Below are 20,845 nucleotides of genomic sequence, written 5' to 3'. Positions count from 1 at the left end.
TCTGTAAGTAATTAACACATAAATGCTGTTTCAGAAGAGACAATTAATTGTCCTTTACCACAAACCAGATGGTTCACCAACATTAACCTCCAAAAATGTTTAGATTGTCCTTTAACACACATTAGAGGTTCAGTCACCTCTAAAACAGTTTCCCACCCCAAAACTTCACCACAGCCTTAGCTGAAGGGCCCTGGCTCACACAGAGGTTGACTGTGTATTGTAGGAGCAGAGCCTAAAGGAAATCTCCAAAATCCAAAACAAGCAAACAAAAAACCCCCCCCAGCATTATACGTCCCCATTCATCCAATTCATGATCCAAAACAGGGGGGAAAAATAAGAAAGAAAAAAAAAAGGGGGGGGAGGGGGAAGAACAATCCCCAAAATCTAAGCACACACCACATCACCTGGAGCTGGATTAACTTTCACACTGATAAAAACCACTGATCAAAGGTGATGTCAAGATCAGCACAGCCAGCAGGTTCACAGGCATTTTCATTTTGGGGCCTCATTCCAGTTGCCAGGAAGGACACTATACCAGTCCTGAAGACTTCCCACAAACAAACACATCCCCTCGGATAGCATCACGTGGTGAGGAAACTATTGAGGAATTTCACTCTTGTTTCTGCATTTATCCCTCAGCATGAAAAGGGAAATAAGGTTAGGGTTTCTTACAAAAAAAAAGTAGACATCTGGGCATTTTTTTGTCACTATCTTACAAATAATAAAGTAGACAACAGAAACTCTATTAAGCTTAAGGGACATCCATGGATCTATATCCATAAGTCTACTGCAGACAGGGAGAAAAAAAATGGCTCTGCCATGAAAATGTAGAATAGCTGCATAAGGAATAAATACTTTCATTTTAGCACAGAAGGAAATGGGCAACTAACAAAAAAGCTTAGGTACCTACTTTTGCAGTCATTTTTGCCAGAAGTTCTTGCAAATCCATGATTCCTTGCACCAGACTTAAGAAATCACTGCAGGTCGGGCATGCTCAATAGAGGAAGAGTAAAAAGAAACAGCAAGGAAGAGAAGGAAAGACACAATAACCCATAAATAACCAACAGCCTATCATATTTGATTTATCTGAACATAAAATGCAATCTGTTTACACAGAAGTTCTGCCTTCTGGAAGTGAGCACACGCAAAAAAATGACAAGCCCGAAAATATTATTTTTAAAACAAGAAAACAATCTATATGAAAAATCTAAGATAGAGAAAATAAAGAAATTGCTACTTACTGCGATTCAGATTAGGACACTGCGTTATATATCCATTAGGTATAAAGATGACTTTCACATCTTGAATAACACCCTTTGTAAAAGAAGAGAAAACTGGTAACACAGACTACAAACATTGACTTAAATCTGTAGAAGCTGTTTCACAAGTCATTTCTTCAGTGGATATGAAAAAATTACCAGCTCACTCTTCTTGTGAGGAAAATAACTGAAGATGGACAAAATGTAACAACTCCTCCTATCAGCATGTTTGGATTTTTATTTTCATAGAACGCAGAAATAATACGGCTTTGTCTTTTGTAATCACCAAATATAAGCTGCTTAAATGTCTTAAAATGGGGTGAGACTGGTGAAAAAAAGCAGTAAAATAATAACCATTGCTCAAGCCGATGACACACTTTTCGAAAAGACAAAAAAAAGAAAAAAAAGAAATTCTACAGTAAAACTCTTTAGTGATTTAGCCAAATAAGACTGTGAAATCAAACACTGTGAAAAGACAAGTATATAGTACCAGATGTAAGTAACAGTTTACACTTCCATTGTTTGCTTTCATTTAGCCTACTAGCTCTGTGTCTCAACAGGCAGTTCATGTAATAATGCCATCAGTCAGAATGAAATCCTCTCTCTAGCTCTGACAGATAGAAAGATGCCCTGCACAGGACTGGCAGAGGGTCAGAGCCAATCAATGCAGGTTGTATGATGATCCTAAACCAACCTGGGCAGGACAGGAGAGAGGCAGGACCAAAAGGTCCAGTGTTGGTTGCATCCTCTCTTGTCCCCGATCTGCAAAGATACCCCCGATGGAAGTGGCAGATGGGCCAGTATCCCTGCACACCTGGGCCCTGAAGAACCCTAGATCCTTCAGATAGTCCAGAAAATGCTGAAGGTTGTGTTTGCTCTCTTAAGGTCAGGACAAAGCTTTTGCTACATCTTCAACTGTGCAATGTACTCACTTCACAAGATCTACTAGCTTTAATAATGTCATGGTCACTAAGGGAGAGGAGAAAGGGAAAACAAGGGACCTCTAGAGCTGATAGTTGCACTACCCCTGCCTGTTAATCAGATGTTGTGACACAGCTCTATCTCCTCCCAGACACTGAAGAATTTTTTTAATCTGAAAAGAAATTTATCAAGGCAGCAGTTATTATCTAAATAAATTACTGATTTGCAAGACTATGCTTTAATTTTCAGTTAAAATGCCAAAGAGTGAGTTTTGCAGACCAAGGACGTAGTCACTTGCTCACAGGCCCTTGAAGTCCACCCATAAATAAACTAAAGGCCTCAGATAGCCCTTGAAGCCTGGTAAGTACAGCAAGTAACATATGATTTAACATTTATACGGTCATCTGTTAAAAGAGCAGAAGGTAATCAGCAAGCTCTGTTTCCTGCTTACTGTTTCATGATCAAATATTAACTGAAAATATTAGTAGACATAATCAGATCACACTGTCTTTCTTGCATAAATATATACATTTATTAACCTTTTCATCTATGAGAATAATGAAACCATAAGCAATGAGAAGTAATACTGTCACTGGAAATGGAACATCCTGAAAGCCATTTTCCATACTTTCTGTCAGTAGTCATCAGTGAGAAATTAAAAGGTGAGGCATAAAATATATTTCAACTCTTAAGCCTCTCCAGTGAAAAGCTCAACCAAGAGAAAATGAGATTACAAAGTTTCACCAGACCATATCACTCAGCTAACAAGGCACCATCCAGAGAGAAGTGATAAGGTATTTTCTTCAGCCTTTTTTTTTTTTAAGTGCATCTTAAGCTTCAAATATGTTTGTTGCATGAGAGTCACACCGCTCAATTATCTTTTGGATAGATTTGCATTTAAATACAGCCTGAAGAGGAAACACAACTACTTTATTTGTCTCAATTTCTGGCCACGTAAAAGCATATTACCATAGAAAAACATATGAATATGAACTTCAGTTCACTAACATAGATGTCTTTTAAAAGTCTATAACCACATGAACAGAATTAATATGATCAAGTATAGAAGAGAACTTTGAAATGGCAGAAATTTTGATGATGTATTTTTTTAATAGAAAGACTTCATTATAGGCAAACACTTATTACAGCCATAATTATTGTAACAAACATGAACAAACTCAGATTATTCCTGCTTGAACATTAAGTCTAGGTTACTGAGAGCTTGGATTTGGCCTTGACAGGGAGATGTCAGCAGCCAAAATCTTTCTAGTTTTTCCCTCCCAAGCAGGCATCACCTTTATACTATCATTAAAAACATTTGGTTAATGACAATCAAAGCTTCAGTTCAGCATCAGGACTCGCTGGCATGAAGAGCCTTCATCTGTGCAGGCAGATTACCTGCTACAGGATGAAATTCAGGTCTGCAGCATTAAGTATCAAGCCCATCCCATGAGAATGTAATACAACAGTCCAGATTATGGCACTTCTGTCTCTACTAAATAGAACCCTCCTCTCACATTCTGTGAAAAGGCTCATATATTCCATGAGCTCTCCACTTCTGCATTTTCATTTCCCCCATTGCCTTTCACCCTCTTTAAAACCTCCTTCTCCCACAGAGATAATGGGAGCCACACAGCTGTGCCCGTTGCATCGGCCAGGGCTGGGGAAAGGCTGTGCGTGGAACACCAGCAGAAATGCCTGAAACTCATGTGCCTAAGCAAAGCCATGCCAACACCACCAGATTTCCACTCGATGAGCACTATGCTACTCCACACAGTGCAGACATGCCCCTTGCCAGGCACCTGTACAGCTGCCCTCAGCATGGTATTTAGTCTGCACCTCAGTCCATACAGCTCTGAGTACAAAATTATTATAGAGTCATACGAGATTATATATATATATATATATATGAGATATACATATGATGGTGTGCAGTAAAATTACCAATATGCTTCTCAAGCACCTAGTATACAACCCCCAGACACAATATGCAGGATCAATAGAGCCTGCTCTAGCAGTTATGAAAATTACTGTCTTTCTACATGAATCACTCTGTCAGCAATGCATTAATAAGCTCATTTCTGCAGTAGCTCTGTGGAGGGACCCCTAGGGAGAAGGGTTCTCCCCAGCAATAAAACAAAATTTTGCAGATAATTCTGATCCTGACAGCAATCAGATCCATTCCAGAGAGAGAGTTCCCTGGATGTGTGGCAACACTCTTTTTTCTTTCAGTTGCATCTACTCGGGTTTCCTAATCTGATTATAATAGTATTCTCTAGCCCTAAAACAAATCTTGTGTTTGGGACACTGTCCTGGCTCTGACCAGGACAGGGTTAATTTTTGCAGTAGCCAGGAGGGGTCATGGCTAGGACATGGAGGTTGTTGCTGAAGGACACGTCCACTGAATTCCATAACTACCATGGACAGTGAGTGTGGATCACTCCAGAGACACCAGTCGTGAGCTGCTGATGCAGCTGGCAACCAGCCAACAGCACACCAGCCCTCCTGCCCTGGAAGACATCTAGGATGGGTAGAACCCACAGTCATGGACTAAATGAACTCAACAGACATCTTAGAGGGATGGCCGTTGACTACGGAAATGAGACCTGAGCTTGTGTACATATATATGTGTATATATATATATATTCATATATATGTATATGTAGTTGGAAGGTGTAGGATCTGGCCATGACATAAATGGTATAGAATAAGGGGTGGATAAATTAAGGCTGTTGTGAATGGTATTCCCCAATTCAGTGCCCCCACTGAGATTCTCCCAAACCACGGATCCCCCTTTCTCTCCCCATTCCCACTGCAGCAGGATGGAGTTGAGAACTGAAGGCACAGAAAGTGAAGATCACGAGTTGAGACCAGAAAAATTTACTGGGAACAGCAATGAGATAAGAAAATGAGCAGTAACAGCAACAATTTTGATAGCAAAGGGTATAAGAAATTATTCACATGGACAAACATTCACGATAATAGACAACACTGGAAGGCTCCTTCCACCACGTTTCTTCAACCAGAAGGAAGCCCTTCTCCTCAAGGAGTCCCTTTCCCCTACCCCTGTCAATGATGTGAGGTGGTACAAAATAACCTCCATGTCCTGGCCATGCTCCCTCCTGGCTACTGCAAAAATTAACCCTGTCCTGGTCAGAACCAGGACAGAGCCACACAAACAAACCTGAAGTGTCAGCACGTAGTTTTCAGTGGAAGTAACTCATGAGATTGCCTTCAAACCAAACAGACAATGCTATCTTAAGTCAGCTCCACATTTGTTCCCACCACTGCTGTGCTACAACCACACTATCTTGTCTGAACTCCAAGTGCTTGGTCGTAGCAGATAAGTTACAACCAGTAAGAGATACCAGTAGCAAGGGGTGAGACTTCAATTCCCTTGATTACACCATAGAGCACTTCAGTCCCCAGCAAGGCCACAGGCACAGCAGGACTACTTGTGGAATAATCACTGTAAATAAGGATGTGGAACAAAAGCATAAATATGAAAAATTGCAGCAGCTGGTCACAGTGACTTAGGAATATCATATCCCTCCTGCCTCTTCCGATATACTGAAGAATTACAATCTAATATAGGCGTGAGATTATGACCAAAATGTGCTTTAATGCTACTCATTTATGAAGAGAAATGACAATTAATTAACTATCATTAAAGAAAGAAAGAAAACTTTTGGAATGTCGAAGATGATACTCAGAACAGCATCCAGTGCTTTTTCTTACACACAGTTTTATGGTTCCAGCACACACACAAAAATGCTAATTCTTTTTTAATGCTCTTATTTCCCTGCAGATCTCTGTTTACACATTAAGGAAAATATATCTATTTTTTTATATGCTAAAACAGTGAAACAAATTGCTCTGAAAAAGAAAGGGAGGTCCTGCTGAGCATGTAAATATATGGAAAGAGATGTGTACTCTTTACAAACTGGCAAAATCCCAAGTTTTTGCAATGACTAAGTAAAAAAATTAAGACTTTTGAAACTCGCAAGCAGGATTAAAAAAACCACAACCAATTATATTTCTGCCCTGAAGAAAGTTGGTAAAATATTCAGGCATGCATAAAGCAAAGTAAGGCACTTGTCGGCTTTCATTATGATCAATAAAAATTGTCAGTTCATTAGCATATCATTAGCTACCCTGCTGTTTCCAAAGTGTTAACACGTAGAAATATTAATTTGCAAATATATAATATTCCAGAGTTCTGAGGCTCTGACTCCCTGCATAAAATAAGAATTTCAGATAGGCGACTCCAATATAACTTCTTCCTTTCCCCATGTAGCTATAAACATATGTTTACCATCTGTGGAATAGTGGGAAGCAGCTGAGGTAAAAAACCAACAGCTGTAGAATAAAATAATGCTATCAATTCCACTTCCCAGTGACAGCTCAGCTGCTGGAGGATGAAATGTAGTCCAGGTTCAGAGCAACTCTCGGACCATCATTTAACTTAAAAGTTAGCTTTTACCTCTGTCTCACAATTAAAATTGTTAGTTGCTATGCTGAAATAATTTTAGCATAAAATAATTGTCCTAGCTTGTTAAAATCTGGGGACTTTGAGGAGAGGTCCTCAGAAAAAGGCAACTTGTAAAATTGTCTTAGGAACTGACAGCTTCAAAGGGAAACCGAGTGGGTGGTAAATCACCTTGGCAACAAATCCATGCCCAGATTGACGATAGGCAGATTGGCCTATTGCTGCACTGTAGACTCCTTTCACACATAAACACTTGTACTGTGGCTTCTAATCCGAAACTGGAATAAATATCAGAAACTTTTACTTTGTAAACAAGCTGTTTACCAACTGTCCGCTGTTTCTACAGTTCATATTTCATGAGTGTGAGATAACTAAGTGGAAGTATCTTGTTGACTATTACTTTTCTTCTTCACATGTCATTTCATAACTGCTTACCTTAAAGAAACCATGTTTCCTGTTTCTCTGTCCGAGCCATAAACTGCTTTCAGGTGTCAAATTCGTTTCTGGGGGATCAATGACACGTTCATAAATCCTGTAGAGGGAATACATTGCCATTATTTTGAATTTTGCCATTTAATTTTCTTTTTCCTCTGAAAACTTTCAGAATCAGTTAACAATAAAAGATGGAAAGTAGAATCAAAAAAAAAAAACCAACATTAAACCCTAATATCAAACACAATACATATCATTGATAGTGATGAAGAAGGTATATTAGAACTTTAAAAGCACCCACCATAGTAGGGAAAATAATAAAATAGGACCATCCTAGTCTAGGGATGTCCTTCAAACTCAACCATCCACCCTGGAGAAAACATACAATCATACAGAAGATCCAACCAGATCCAACAACCCTTTGGGAATTTCAGGCTGGTTAGAATTCTGAATGGACTTCACAAAGGAACTTTATTCCACACTACTACACTACTCCCATGGCTTCCTTTTCTTCTGGATTTGTGTTATGCATCCTTGCGCATGGACCTTTCTCTCCTCATAGAATTCACTCAGCCTGGGCACTCACGTGTGGTGCCACCACTGCCCATCCAGCTTGTGTCTGTCACCAGCACAGGTCTGGCACAGGATGGGACCTCTATATATGCATGGTATCCAACAATAGCAGCAAGTAATACAAGCTCCATAAGCAACCTTTATGTATTGCATAAACTTGCACGACTGCAGCACTCTGCATACCAAATTTTGGAAATTAATTCGCGAAAAACTGTTGTAAGACAGAATTTTTAAATCAATGAAGTATTTGGAGTTTGAAAAAGCTTTTGCTTGGGGGTTTGTTTATTTTTAGAAAAGCTGCAATGAAGTTTCCATAACAACTCTTCCAGGAACACAGACCACTACAATGATATCATCATTTCAGAACATGAAAAATTCAAGGCCAGAGTTACTGACCTTGGATTCTCATATTGCCATGTCACATCGGAGGGAGCCATGAACTCACTGCTCCATAACAAAACCAGCATGCTTAATCAGGATTATTGAGAGGATGATGAAATCTGTTTCCATTACTATCCAGCTCGCAGGGAGTATGTATTGCTGTGTAATCACACCAGCGTGACAGCCAACAGAAAAGACTCTGAACACATCAAGACCTTCAGCTTAAAGAGGTGAAATTATCTGTGGTGAAATTAGTTTTCTTTAAAGCTACGGCTTTAAAACAAACATGAAAAACAAACACCAAAGAAAAACACAATCAACCCAACTCATTGCACAGTTATCTTCCCAATTCCACTCTGAGTGTTTCTAGCACAGGTTCACCAGTGTAATCATTCATTTTTCACACTGGAAGTTGCCACGAGTATTGGGTTTGCATTGCAAGGTTCTGTTAGCAGGGGTGGCTTCTGTGAGAAGCTGCCAGAAGCTTTCCTCATGTCCAACAGAGTCAAAGTCAGCTGGCTCCAGGATGGACCCGCCACTGGCCAAGGCCGAGCCCATCAGGAATGGTGGTAATGCCTCTGGGATAACATATTTGAGAAGGAGGAAAAGTTACTGCGCAAGAGCAGTTACATCCAGAAAGAGGAGTGAGAACACATGAGATACCCAGGACAGTGTAGAAGGAGGGGGAGGAGGGGCTGCAACCTGTGGTAAAGACCATGGGGAGGCAGCTGTGCCCCTGCAGGCACATTCCCCATCCCCCTGTGTCATTTGAGGGGAGGAGGTAGAGAAAAATCAGGAATGAAGACAAGCACAGGAAGAAGAGAGAGGTGAATTGCGAAGGAGCAAGATCCCTTTGGACTGCGGCAGTGAATGGTAGGTATTCTATTTCTCATTACTCTACTCTACTTTAATTGGTAAGAAATGCAACTAATCTCCCCAAGTCAAGTCTTTTTTGCCTGTGACTGATCTCTCCCTGCCCTTATCTCGCTCCACAAGCCTCTCATTACACTTTTTTCTCCCCTGTCCAGTTGAGGAGGGGAGTGATAAAACAGCTGCAATGGGCACTTGGTGTCCAGCCGGGGTCAAACCCACCATACCACGTTATTGGAAAATTCACATATTTGCAGAGGCCTAGAATAACATCCCAGTACTAAAGAACTTCCAGAAAGGTTGATAAAGTTCTTTATGTCAAAGTACAAAGAGTCATATATTCCACCCACTTTTGCTTATCAAGAAAAGCAGTAAACCGTTTGTCAAAACCAAATGGAAGCAATCTATAAAACTAAAAGCAAACATACTATTTTTTAAAAGAGAAAAAACAAGGAAAATCTTAAACCTAAAACAAAATAGTTATATGAAAATTACAACTTAAGAATGCAAATACAGGACTCAGAAGACTTCTTCTAATACTCATAATTTTATTGCTCAAGTTTATTATAGGAATTTTGCATGTACCATCTCTATCAATATTTTAAAGTGTAAATAGATCCCTTCTGCCATACCTCATGCAAAATCTACTGAGATGCAAAACTGCTGCAAAATTCTGAACGAGGAACCAAAAATTGATATGCTCCTTGAGAGCACGTGCACTGAATTCCACTTTCATATTAGGAATTTATCTTTGCATATATAACACAACTTTATTCAGGATTTTGGTTAATAATGAAATGGGAAATTTCTCATCTCCTAAAGACTAGTCAATATTCATGAAAGAACAGTTTCTGCTAACAGATAAAATCCCAGTGCTGACCTGGTTCAACAACACTACTTATTGAAGAATATTTGACTTTTATTCACCTGACCTAGTTAAAGTTGATGAAGATACTCTACAGTATCTCTGTGCAATTGCATATTAAAAAAAAAAATCAAAACCTAACTGACATTGTTATATGACAGTTCAACAACAGCAAGTAAGGAAGACAAATCAGAGACTGAAGCAGCTTATCTTGTCTTTTCTGATTTTTTAACAGTCTTTCAACCTATGTGGAAAGGGCTCTATCAACCTTCTTTCCAGAGGCTCTTAAGAAAGTGCCATTCACAGGACACAAAAGCTCAGGATTCCCCATATTCCTCTACTGTTCTACCCTAATTTGAATTCCATTTCTGAAACAGGTATTTACCTCAAATTAAGGGATTAATTAATGCTTGGTTTGTGCCTTATTCCACATATGTCTGAAAGACTGGTTTGTTTTCTTCTCATAAGATCTGCCCATGGAGTAACAGGCTCAGGATTCAAGAGAAGGTATGAGATGTAAATCAGTCCTTGATTATCTTCCTATGTCAAAACATGTTTTGGTTGCCAGTATCTGGTTTGCAAACAATGTGAACTTACTTTATTACTGTACACTGTTTAAACACTAGCAAAAATAAATAAAAAAAAGCCCCAGCAAGCATACACACAGCTTATTGCTAATCCTATCAGCCCCTCTATACTATTGGGAAATGAAAAGGTCATAAAGCACATCACCCAAAAAAATACAAATCAAAACCAAAGAAAACAAATAAACAAAAACTCACAAGGAACATGATTTACCATATACTGTTTCTTCAATGAAAAAGAATTAAAATTCCAGTAAGACTGGAAGACGCTAAAGAGCTGTAAAACAGCTAAACAAAATCATACTAGAACTACACGGATGAAACTTTTTCAAACCTCAGCAAACAGGGCTTCACCAGCTACACACAATAGCAGCTGATAGCCAGCAGAGCTGACTGAGGCACAGTTGGAGCAGAGCCAGGAACTGGACCCATCTCCTGCCTGCCAAGCTCTTGTTTAAATCACAGAAACACGGTAAGCGGTGCTTTATTCCTAGAACAGGTTTTTGAGGAAGAGAAGGACTTCCTGGATATTGAAGACAGCCTGTCAATACAAAATAATTACAATGGCATGTGCATTAGTAATTGGGAATAGGGTTTCACCCGTAAGTTAGCACTACTCATGCATGTACATCGCAAATCTATCAAATATTAGTGGTCATTCAGGTGGTTTTTCCGGGGGTTTCCACACTTAGACAAACCCATAAAGCATGAACATTCTGTAACATATTTCAAAGTGCAATTAGAAAAGTTACTACTTAAAGGTGAGGTTCACTTATAATTATTGCTTGTGAAGTGGGAAAAACCCTTGCTCTGCTTCCCTTCCGGTATTGGTTTTCTTTGGAAGGAAAGTAGTTTTCAGGCTGAAAAAATATTTTTGCTGAATAGAAACAAAAGAATCCTCTTTTTTACAGCTACATTAAGCTTCCACATCACTTACTTTCCCTTGCTTGGCTTTCTGGGCTGAGGTGTGTCACCTTCTCTGGCTTTACACCCGCTTGACCAATACTTTGTATTTGGCATATGAATGGCTAAATTATACACTTCCAGTGTATGAAGTGCTGGTCTAGAGCTCCTTGGAGAACAGTTTTCAATACATTTGGTTTTGATACCGACACAGAGAAATGTGCAATACACTTCACAAGAAAAGGAATGCTCAGAAAGAGGACTCCAGGGAACTGTGGTCACTAAAACTACTGCAGACTGAATAGCCCCTCCAACATGAGGAGACCCAGGTCTCCAGGTTAATGGAAGCTCTACTACATACTTCAGACTTTCAGATTTATGATTGCTGCATTCACTTCCCTAGAGAAAGCTTGATTTGCCCCTACTTTATGCTGATATATTTTAAAGAAGCTAAACCATAAAACTGGAGTAATAACAATGAACCAATCCTACTGTCTTGAAATGTTCATGCTCAGAATACATTCACTAACCTCTCATCCTTTTACCAAAATGTAGTGAGAAAAACATCCGTTGGTAGACAAATACCCATGATATTCTTGTGTTTTGTATCCACATCTCTACCCTATCTGCACACTTTATTTAAATATTCCTGTGCGGTCCTCGGGAACACCTTTCTCAAGGACTCAATCCGAACAGGCGTCTCTGCCATAATGAAGACAATATGCAGAAAATAGAAAATCTATAAAATAATCAGTGGATTCCTGAAAGGAGGCACATCTAAAATATTTGCATGCTAATACATATACACACATCCTTCTCTGCACAGAAGAACAAGTTGTCCAGAAATCAAGCTCTGTTGGACAAGGAGACAGTTCCCTTCTGTATATTCAATATAAATTATTTTTAGCATCTTTATAATGTGTAAATATACAACAGTTTAATGTATATAATACATGATGGTAAAATAGGGAAATATCCTCATTTTACACATGTGTAAACTGAAACACAGAAAGACTGATTAACCAAGATCACAAAGATGGAGTCTTTGCCCAAGGTCTGAGCCATTAGACCAAGCATGACTGAGACTTAGCTGCCTTACACAGTGGGTCACACTCCCTCTGGAAAAAGCATGACATAGAATTGTCTCTTGCAGTGAAGATGATTTCTTACACATAACTTTTAAAACCAGAAGTTAACACTGGGAGAGTATTTCCACTTTTGTGGAGATGCAGCTCTACTTCACACAGACAGTCTTGGCCATGCCAGAAGCATTTTCAAAATTACTGAAATATTTAGCAGAACATGAAAATAAACTTTATGTCTGCTCACATTAGAGTACATCAGCCAACATAGACTGATCAGGAGGTGCAACTGCCTAAAATTCTGAACAATAAAATAGAGTGCAATTCAACAGTCACTACAAAGCAACACACCAAATCATGACATTTTCAAATTCTTTCAGGTCTAAAATATGAATGGGTTACTAAAATAGGAACATGCCTTCTCCAATTTGCAGGCTAGATAGGAAAACCCCGAAATTAGCTCACTTGGTTAGAGCATGGTGCTAATAACACCAAGGTTGTGGGTTTGACCCCTGGACAGGCCAATCATTTAAGAGTCGGACTCAGTGATCCTCATGGGTCCTTTCCAACTCAGAATACTCTGTGAAATCTGTGAACACACACACAGCCCTAAACTGCATTAATCAGGCTTGAACCAGAGAGATTTAGACTTGTGAAAGTATAAAAGCCCAGAGTTTCCTTTGCTTGGGGTCCCTCCTCGAAGGCACCCAGCTTGAGCTGCTATTTTGTTATTTAGTTTTTGCACCAAGATTAAAGTATTTGAAGGATCTGGACTTCTGTGACCCTGCTGTGGGAAACCTGGGGTCAGTCTGGTAGGGAAACCTGGTCTGACTGCGTGAGTGTGGTGTGTGCAGGGAGTCAGGCAGGGCACCCATCAGCTCACTGGAGCTGCCCACCGTGAAGGGGCCCCAGTCGCAGCCCAGGTGGTGTGGGTGTGACTGCCAGAACAGCTGCTGGATGGTTTATTAGCAGTACACTTCAGAAACTAACAGCTGCAGCCCAAATATCCTTGTCGTTGAGGCATGGCAAGAACTTCCTTTCTCAGTCCCTGGTCTCTATTAATGCAAGAACAGGCTTTTTTTTCCTGATATGGCTGCCATAGGTACTCTGTTGAAGTTATAAATTTCCATGTAGAGAACAGGTGTTGAGTCCATCACGTCCAGTTTTAAATGTCTCAAAAGTTTATGCTTACAGTAGAGCTAGTTCTCTAGACTCATTTAATGAGGAGACCTAAGTGTTTCTAGGGTGTGATTCATCTTACAGTAAATGAATCACTCTCTGAAGGCCGCTCCAACAGCTGCACAGGAGCCCTTCCTGACACCAGGGTGAATCATCAAAACAGATTTTTGCAATTCAAAGCCTGATCCTCGAAACTGTCACTCTTGCAACCATTCATTACCCTGTACACATCCATCTGGATCTTCAGATCCTTTAAATACATGATGGGTATGGAGAAATTCTGTTCATGGCAGTCTTTGAAATAGCACTGTCAATGTCTGAAAGTCAGAGGAGAGAAAGATGTTCCCCCATGTTTTGCATCAGTCTTTCTCCTAATCTAATTTGCAGAGGTATTGACCACCTTTGACCATTGCTAATCTCTGGGTGAACCTTCAAAAACTCAGTGAACCTAAAATTTCAAATGAGAGGCCTCCTAACACAACCCATTGTATAAAAATAACCAGCTGCTTCAAAGAGTTTGTCCAACATGTTTTCTGAATCTCAGCTCCATAAAGAAACTGATTATATCAGTCCTGAGCCTTAGGATACAATATTGGCATTTGTATTTATATCTATTCTTCCAGAAGGATTAAGAACTCATTTTAAAAATAAATATTAGGATATCTTTACATATTTCTCTTTCAACCCATTTTCTATATGCTTCCCTATGAAAATGTGTCAATACCAATGTGATTGGATTTTCTCGATAGTATTTACAGATAGGATGCATTATTTGACATGCATTCAGTTCTGGAGCAACTTTAACTGAATTATTCATTCAGTTTCCAGTGTTTGGTTTCATAAAAATAAATTGAGGGAAATTTTGATTTTTTTTGTGCTATCTCCTCTGTCATAGTATAGGAGTTCACAATCACTTAACAGAGGAAAGCAATTTAGATTAAAATCTTGGGGTTTGAAGGAAACCATTTCTTATTAATCTCTGAATATACATAGTAACTGCCAACTATTTAATCAAAAGTTATTGTTCAGCTCTGGGAGAAAAAAAAATAGGAGGTGTCCAGTAATAGTAGATGTTAGGTAAAAGACTCAGGAGTGCATGCTCAGTTCTCTTCAAGCTCTGTCAGCCAAATGATTCCATTGATTTTCCTGTACAATCACAGAGATTAAGTTAATGTACTCTATTTTTCACTTTGATTCAACTACAAATTTAAATTTAAAAATAAAAATAAAAAATAAAAATATAAAAATAAAAATTTATCTAAATATAACTGATAAAAAAAAATCTCTTTTTTTTCATTCAGAAGAAATTCAAACTAACTTCAGAGACCCTATAACACACAGGAGGAAATTAAACAAATGCAAGTAAAGATGGTTAGAAGAGCACATTTCACTGTCAGGTTTGAGGGTTTATTCTCCACATATAAATGGAATAAAGGTAAATTCACAGAGATATTATCTGCCTGTGTGGGGCTTTCCTCACAAAACACAGTAGGTTTTTCAGTTTCCTACAAGGTTATCAATGAATTTTAGCAGTACTTCTTGAGCACTAAACTAAAACCAATCACCATTATCGATTCAAAGTAAAGACAGGACCCACTGAATGACAACAGTGAAGGGCAGAAATCCTTCCTTCTCAGAGTACTATGCCTGTGTAGTGTCTTTCAGCTGGAGATCCAGAGGTAGATTTCAAAACTTTACAAACAAGGTCAGTATTACGATCTTTACTCTGCAAATGACAAAACAGACACAAAGGGTTCCTGACAATAACAGCCTTAAGAGTGTCTAAGCCCTAGGCTAACAGCCTGTCTACAAGGCTGCAGTGTTTACCCATCTTCATTAAAAAAAAGCACTTCTGAAAGTGCAAAAAAACCAGAAAATAGGTTGAGTCAGACTCTAAGCAGAAACAGAAATTTGGCTGTTTGCTTAAGATTTTTCAAGAGTTGCAGGGAAAAAGAATTATGGCAAACTATGAGGTCAACTCTGTCTTACCTGTGATGGATCCAGAGTGGGACCTTTAAGACCAAGACAGGTAGTTTGATACCCAAATATTTATTGTGTTGCTCAGCTTTGGCAACTGTACTGCTTTTGGCTAGGACAGAGTTAATTTTCTTCACAGCAGCTGGTATGGTGCTATATTTTGGATTTGTGGATAACAAATCCAAGTTTCAGCTAATGCTGAGAGGGGCTTACACAGTGTCAAGGCCTTTTCTGCTCCACACCCCCCCCCCTCAGTGAGTGGGCTCAGAGTACACAAGGAGTTGGGAGGGGACACAGCCAGGACAGCAGACCCCAACTGACCCAAGGAATATCCCATTCCATGTGACATCACACTTAGCAATACAAGCTGGGCGAAAGGAGAAAGGGAATGGGGACATTTGGAGTTATGGCATTTGTCTTCCCAAATAACCACTATGTGAGACAAAGCCTTGTTTTTCCAGGAAACAGCTAAACACCTGCCAGCTGATGGGAGATGTGAATTAATTCCTTATTTTGCTTTGCTTTATGTGTTAAACTGTCTATCTCAATTCCCTTTCCCCAAACCCCCCTTTCATCTTTCTGATCCTCTACTCTATCCCACTGTAGGGGCAGCAGCTGTATGGTGTTTAGTTGCCTAACAGCACCAAAACACAATAAAAACCTTTTTCTTTTAATAATGTTTCTATTAAAAAAATATTAAAAATATTTGTCTGGAAAAAATCCATTTTGAAGTGGTAAATCTGAGCTGAACAGCACGTGGTTCCTGGTCTTGGCATTGCCCATAAAACTTGTATGTAATCTACAGGTGGCAGAAGCACAAAAGAAATGTACTTGTTGCTGGTTTTGATGGAGGTGATAACTTTTACCATATTCAGCAGAGTTTAAGATGGTGTCTAGGTCAAAAGAATTCTTCCTCTGAACTGCTGAGGTAAATGTCATCTACACACACACATACTTTTCTTATAAAAATCAATGTGCACATCTCCTATGGATTAATGTGAATTTAGGTACTTACCTTCAAACATCTCAACATAGAGTTGAGAGCTACGTGGATCTAATACCACTTTTCAAACAAATTTCTGACTCTCCAAAGTTACTTTGGCATCTTTTTACCACTTGTGAGTAAGTATCACTGTCTGACTCCCAGAGCATAAAACACATAGCTGTAGGGTTTTTATCATGCACACAAGTATCCACTACAGTCAAACACACTTATAAATGAGGACAATCTAAAACTCACAGGGTCATTAAAAGACCACCTTTAACCTCACCCAGCTTTGAAGCTCGGGTTCTAGACCAGAACACTGAATAAAGCAATCTGTTAACAAGAAAACTAAAAGCACAGCACACTCATTTGTTACCATACCAAACATCATACCAAAAGCCCATCTCAGATGAACCAAATGTTCAGAGTACATCCAAGATGCCAAATAGCAAACCAATTCTCAGCAATTAAAAGCAGATTCTAGAAATAAGAGGAAGAAATTAATTCAATGAATTTTTTCAAGATATAAAAAGAAAAGCTCCTCTCCCACAAATTAAGCAAGAAGCCCTTAGAGCAAGATACATATGAGATTTAAAAATTATATTAAAATTTCTGCAAAACAAGTAGTAAACAAATAGGCCTATCTTGCATCAGAAAGCAAAAGGGTAAAAATGTGCATCAGAGTAATGGCACAAAGAAGCACTGATACTTAAGGTCTTGCAGCAAAATTAACCCCAAAATAAAAGTCCACCACACCAAAGAGGTAAAACCATGGTTACATGGCTTATATCATCTCCAATTTTTCATGAAAAAATAAATTAATAAAAAAAAAATCTAAGATTGCTTTTGGGGTTTGTCACAAGGCATTTGTTGAGTGAGAACCGGCAGTGCTGAAATTTTGCTTTTATTACATCTGCCTGCTCTATAAAAGGGATGGGCCAGTCCTTGTCCCTGTAGCACACAGGTCTTCACAGCTGGCAGTTACAGCAGAACCTGAAGCACAGTGAGTTTACAGCTTCCAAACATATATTCTTCATAAAATATATGCAGTCTTTGTCTTTCCTGTGTCATGCTCCTCTCAACCCCAAAGTTAATTTACCCAGTAAAATAAGACAGGTGCAATTGCAAGAAGAATCAAGCTTTTGATTCTGACTCCTCTCTGCACTCCTGCAAAAGACAAATTTAAAATCAAGCCAGCCACAAGCAACCTTTCTATTAGACAGGTTCTTCCCCCCCTCCAGAAACGCATCTGCTGAGAAGTTAATTGCTTTACGGGGTATCTCGTCGTAGGATCATCTCATCAAGGGGTTCATGTCATCACTAAATGATTTGTATGTAATCATAAAATAACCTCATCCATATTCCAGAGCCAATTTCCTGCAGTGACTGAAGGCAACTGCAGGCTGAGGATCGCACACTTCGCCTCGGCTGCCACGCTCATGCCAAAGCCCTGCCAGAAGTGCTGTCTCAGCTCTGGGCAACCGCACTCTGCTCTCCCCAGAGCTGCCACTCCTCCCCACTACCCACTGGGAGAGGGAGGACTCACCCACGGAGGGCCAGCTCATTCCATGTTCCTCAGCTGTTCCCACAGGTTCATTGGATAACCCACATCTCCATTTTCCCACGGCATTTTTCAACTGCCTGGTTTAGTCTTGGGAGTTTGAAAGACAACATTACACTCTCTCCATAATAACTAATTGGCCATGACTGAGGAGGTGTATGAAACACAGAGTAAACATAGAACAAGCCATTATATTGGTTCTAAAATTAAGTTTAGATGGAAACTGCCAGCAGACAGGCAGAAAAGCACCCTCCAGGGACAGCACATTTCTCACACCTGACACACTCAGGAGGTGAAAGCATGGTTCTGCTCAAGTCAATGAGTTCTCACTCAGGCTTCACTGGGGCCAGTGTTGTCCCCAAGCGATGCTGCACAGAACACCTTTCAGCAGAGTTTAAGGTGGTGTGACAATCAGAAATTCAGCTCAGGCTGAGGAAGTCCTTCTAGTTGCATTAGTTGGCACAGTGCTAGTTAATTGCTTTCACTACTGACAGGCTGATGAGAATGCCACTAAAATTGCAGCTTAATTAAGTAATGCAGCTTCAGCTGATTTTTTCATTTACTGACTGGTCTCAGATATAAGAATAACTTATAGGACTGGAAATTGCATGTTAACTTGATCCTATACTGAGGATTAAACTATCATCTTTCTCCTTACTGCTCCTTGGATGTACCATTACATTGCTAATACAGATCACAACAATGATTCTTCATAACATTAAAACATTTGAAATGGAAGCAGAGGCCAATATGTGATTTTTTTTTTTCCATAAAAAACCCTACACCACCAAAACTATAAAACTACCTCAACCAGCTTACTGAATACTTATCTGTGTAGAAATGGAGCATTCCTCAATTCCCAGAAGTGCCTCACCTTCTGAAGCATGAGACTGGACTTGCCATTCTCTAAACTGGCATATTTGCGAAGCAGTTCATGCCCACGGCACAGAACCAGAAACTCCACTGTCCCCACACTCAGGGCTGAGCCTACTTGACTCCCTTAAACACTGCAGGAACCATCCAAACACCATGGAGGCCTGGCTAGACCTCTCCTACACAGCTACATCTGCAAATATGCCAAGTGGCTTTGCATGACATGTGAAGTGAGAGAGGACACTACACCACTGCAGTGAGACCCATGCCACTGCCTGACACCTCTGAGGCATGACAGTCCCATCACAGTGTTTCCAGGCCTTGACACCTTCCACCTGTGAGCACCTCATATGCCTCCAGCTCCCCACACCCAAGGAACAAGCATGACTGCTCCTGCACCACCACTCCTAAGGGTGCTCAGTTTCCTGTCACCAAATCGTGCAGTGATGAGAACTGTCAGGTTTGGGGTTAGTAATAAATGCAGTTAAGCAGTCTCCACCTCCCTGCAGCCAACTTGAGGATTTTGACAAGATTAGATTTCTAAAAAGAATTCTCTTTTGGAAGTTATTGCTGTTCTGAATGGCCAAAGAAAGACACCTCAAGCACTAACCCACTTCGTAAAACTCCGGGCTGGTTGCACAAACTTCAGCAGTCCTGTTTGCTCAATCTCCCTCTTACTCCCCACCACACTCAGGAGGTTTCAGATCGTTTGGAAAGACTCTGTACTATTTGCTATATGGAGACTCAGATCTCAAGTCAGCTGTTGAATAGGTCAGGGGGGTTCTCACCTGCTCTTTGGCAAAGGTCCAATGTTTTTACAAAAGTATTTAACTAGAATTATACTGGCATTTTTCAGTTCAGCTCCAGTATTATCCTATCTGACTTGTAGTTCTAAACTCCAGAGTTTAGCTAACCGCTTCAAATGGAAGAGTTCATTTACGTCTTGGATCTCGGTTAATCCGTCTGGCTGGAGCAAGATAATTGTTTTTATAATCTGAAAGGAAAAAGCTCAAAACATTTGCTCTATCTTGTTGATTCTCAAATTACCATGATCACATCTCTGTACACATAACCCCCATCAGCACTCCAACAAGTAAAAAGAAAACAGAGCCAAGTAACAGGAGATTTCCCCTGAAAAAAAAAAAAAAAAGATCGTAGAAAAATATCCAGATACAGTTGAAACTATGCAGGCTAAATTTTCAGAGACTGCTTTTGTAACTAACAACAGCAACTTAAGGGTTTATTGCTTTTAATATTAAATAAATGTCTACATGTATATTGGACCAACATACAAATATTTGAGAATTCGATAATGAACCTAAGTCACACCCTCTGGGAAATTACTAAATCATTTGAGGCTTGCACGTCTTGATTTAATATTATTTCATCTACCATCATCCATTCTCTCTGACATACCCAGAAAATAAAATCACAAGGAATGCAAGTTGCCAATGGTAAAGCATAACACATTGTTCCCGCCCTCGTGGAGGCATCAACCTATCTATCAACATTTACAGTTCACCAGAAAGCACTACAAGTCCCCAGTTCTGACTTAAGAGGGGGGAAAAAAAAAAAAAAAGACAAAACCACTGTTGAGTCTACATTCAGCAGTAGTTGGGCTTTGCAGTTACCAAACTGGCTCCATGGGTCCCTAGAGCTCTGCCCCAAGCTCCTATTGAAGACCCTTAACCAAACTCCTAGAGAATGGCTTCTACTGACATCAGCAGGTCTACTTACCTGGATCAGCTCCTGAAAGGAACCCGAGGCAGATGCAGATTCCACACTGAGCAGGAGCTAAGTGAGGCCTCTCTGCTGGAGCACAGTGCTCCGGGTACCTGTACAAGTACCTGTACAGGCTGCCTTCAAGGTATGGATTGTTATCATATGTTTTCTGTAGTACTTTTTCAGCAC

The 20,845-nt window shown here is 39.8% G+C and overlaps 1 protein-coding gene across 2 annotated transcripts in view; it reads right to left on the bottom strand.

Annotated features, from left to right (window-relative positions):
- Positions 1 to 20,845, bottom strand: part of NELL1 (neural EGFL like 1) — a 277,760-nt gene that overhangs the window by 210,922 nt on the left and 45,993 nt on the right. For both annotated transcript variants that reach the window (XM_027732486.2, XM_027732482.2), the window contains exons 5-7: positions 7,105 to 7,201; positions 1,242 to 1,314; positions 911 to 993 (exon numbers count right to left, since the gene is read on the bottom strand). In XM_027732486.2, coding sequence (XP_027588287.2) covers positions 911 to 993; positions 1,242 to 1,314; positions 7,105 to 7,201 — 253 coding nt within the window. The remainder of the gene's footprint in view (positions 1 to 910; positions 994 to 1,241; positions 1,315 to 7,104; positions 7,202 to 20,845) is intronic.

The sequence above is a fragment of the Pipra filicauda genome, unplaced genomic scaffold (assembly GCF_003945595.2).
Source record: "Pipra filicauda isolate LSUMZ 115617 unplaced genomic scaffold, ASM394559v2 scaffold45_size4122338_pilon, whole genome shotgun sequence".
NCBI classification, from domain to species: domain Eukaryota; kingdom Metazoa; phylum Chordata; class Aves; order Passeriformes; family Pipridae; genus Pipra; species Pipra filicauda.
Note: the sequence above shows the minus strand (reverse complement) of the source record. Positions and strands in the feature narration are given on the sequence as shown.